The 2,500-nt window shown below is 37.6% G+C and overlaps 1 protein-coding gene across 1 annotated transcript; it reads left to right on the forward strand.

Moving 5' to 3' along the window:
• Positions 1-1,131: 1,131 nt before the first annotated feature.
• LOC147467160 (uncharacterized) lies at positions 1,132-2,038 on the forward strand (the record flags this gene model as incomplete). The annotated part of the gene is given in 2 exon segments (XM_086532085.1): positions 1,132-1,206; positions 1,585-2,038. Coding segments are annotated over 2 exon segments (222 nt in total), but the record flags the coding sequence as incomplete, so codon positions are not given.
• Positions 2,039-2,500: the final 462 nt, after the last annotated feature.

Below are 2,500 nucleotides of genomic sequence, written 5' to 3' on the forward strand. Positions count from 1 at the left end.
CTTTGCCTCGCTGTTCATTTAATATCTAGCATTTGTTATTAATGGAGCAACAATCTGAAATAATGTGCCGTTGCGACATATACCACGTAATGTATTGCAGTGACTCATTCCCTGCGCATTCCTTAGTGTCTGCATCTGGAGATAGTCAGTTCCTTATATGTATAGTCTTCCTGTCTTCAGTGTTAATTAATTCCCGGTATCTACCCTACTTTAAATTACCAACAATTCACCCTTCTTTGAAAATTCCCAGTCCCAGCGGCTCCATTTCCCTCTTATCTCAAAGTGCGTAATGTACTTGTGTCAGAGTCTTCTTTTGTTTTGAGCCTCCCTGTGTATGCGAGTCTTTGTTGTTGTTGTTTTTATAGTATCGTCTTTATCATTCCTCTCAAAATGTCTTCTCTGTGTATTTTGTATGGGATACAAGGCTGTTTGTCTATGTTTGTATTTCGACCATCCTGAACAGGCATATTTTGAATAGACACTACACGAAAGTACAAAAATACATAGTTGAGCATAATTTCGTGATAAATGATATGTCACTGATATCTGGATATTACACCTTTCTTGGCCACATACACATGAAATACTGAAGAAATCGAGACGTATATCTTAGAGTTATCCATTCTTATTCATACCTTCTTTTTTTTACTAGCTCACTCCTTGTAATAATCGACAAGATATTCATCCAACGAACTTACTCCATGTGGCATGAATGTTCGCTAATGGTCTAAAGTTGAGAATTAATGTTTAATCTACATGCTCTACCATTGACATTTCTATTTAAACGGTCTATTATCCAACTTTTCTGTCTTTATCAATAGTCCATCAGAAACTACGGAACAACTATGTGTGCCTTCTATTCTCTTCCACTTGAGACAACCCCGAGTCCATTCCTTATGCCATCAAAAGTATTGTATTCCATCCGAAGAGCTGCTATACCAATCCTTGAGAATTGACTACAGTACTAACCTACTCTCTCTTCTATTAGCCCACTCCCTTTGCCTTCAAGTCTTCTGCTCTTTTCTAAAATGGCTCCACCCTGTGTCTCCAGTGAAACGACTCCACAACCAGTCCCTGTTTCACCATCCTCTGTTCTTGAAGCCTCGAGTAAAGCTTCTGTTACACCCGCAGGCGTATGTGGCCCAGTGCAATGTTTACGACTTTCCTGAGGAGGAGCAGATCGAAAAGTTGGAGAGCCTGCTGCTGGTAAGAAAGCATTACGGTGTCTGTTTTTTTTCTGTTCCTTACCATCACTATCACTATTCCTTCTTTATTATTTCCAAACTACCTCTTTCCCCTGATGGGCCAGGCGCTCACCTCTTGATCACCTGGGGGCTGTCAGCTGTTCATCGGTACGGTTCTTCGAGACTAACATGTTATCTCCCTCTCACACTATTTTTACCACGCTATCAATATCATATATCCCCATGAATATATTGGAAAAATATTGTAGGATTTACTCTGTAATTGCGACTCTCATTCTCGATCCATGGTCCATTATGTATTCGTCATTATCATTTCTCAAAGACCAACACGCTGCAGCACTTACCAGACCGAATAACCTTCCTCCTTTCTGTGCCACAGAAACTCATGGCTCACAGGCCACGGCCCGTCATCCAAGTCAACGAGCAATTGCACATCAGGGCGTCCAAGTGTTGCAACGCTGTGCCGATGATGGATTGCTGCAGCCCTTCTGATTGCTGCGCTCTCGGCATGGACTGCTGCAAGTAGTCAAGAGCGCGCCATTATGCGCGGCTTCCCGAGCGCAAGTGTGAAAATACGGGAAATCATTCATTATCTTTTGGTTTTGTTTTCGAAGATTTTTGGCATTTCGAATTTTCCCAAGTTTGAGTAAGTAAGTTGTGATGGTATTTTATATCCAATTGTATCACTATGAAAATTAACCGGTCATTCACGGAATTATAATTTGAAAATAGAGCTTCTTGCCCAATTTCTGAAATGTAAAATCTGTTGTTAACCATCATGCTGTCATGCTTCCAGCGGCATCTCTACATTAATTAAACTCTGATAACAGGAATGTTCGTTTTATTGTCACTTCGGTGTCGTGTTTGCTTGCATTAGAAAGCTTTAGTTTAGGGAGTAACTTCCTTTATCTTTTCTCTACTGATCTTATTTATTCTCTCTCTCTGTCTGTCTCTCTCTCTCTCTCTCTCTCTCTCTCTCTCTCTCTCTCTCTCTCTCTCTCTCTCTCTCTCTCTATTATTTATTTAAAATATATATATATATATATTATAATATATATATATATATATATATATATATACGTATATGTATATATATATATATATATATATATATATATATATATATACGTATATGTATATATATATATATATATATATATATATATATATATATATATATAAATCTCTCCGGTATTTTTGTTTCGTATTTAATATCCTTTTTATCTTATGTTTTTCGCTATTATATCCACCTAATAGTATCCATATCTATCTATATATATCTATTGATCTATCTA

This window comes from Penaeus japonicus, unplaced genomic scaffold (genome assembly GCF_977035675.1).
Source record: "Penaeus japonicus unplaced genomic scaffold, GWHDUDI00000001_assembly GWHDUDI00000037, whole genome shotgun sequence".
NCBI lineage: Eukaryota > Metazoa > Arthropoda > Malacostraca > Decapoda > Penaeidae > Penaeus > Penaeus japonicus.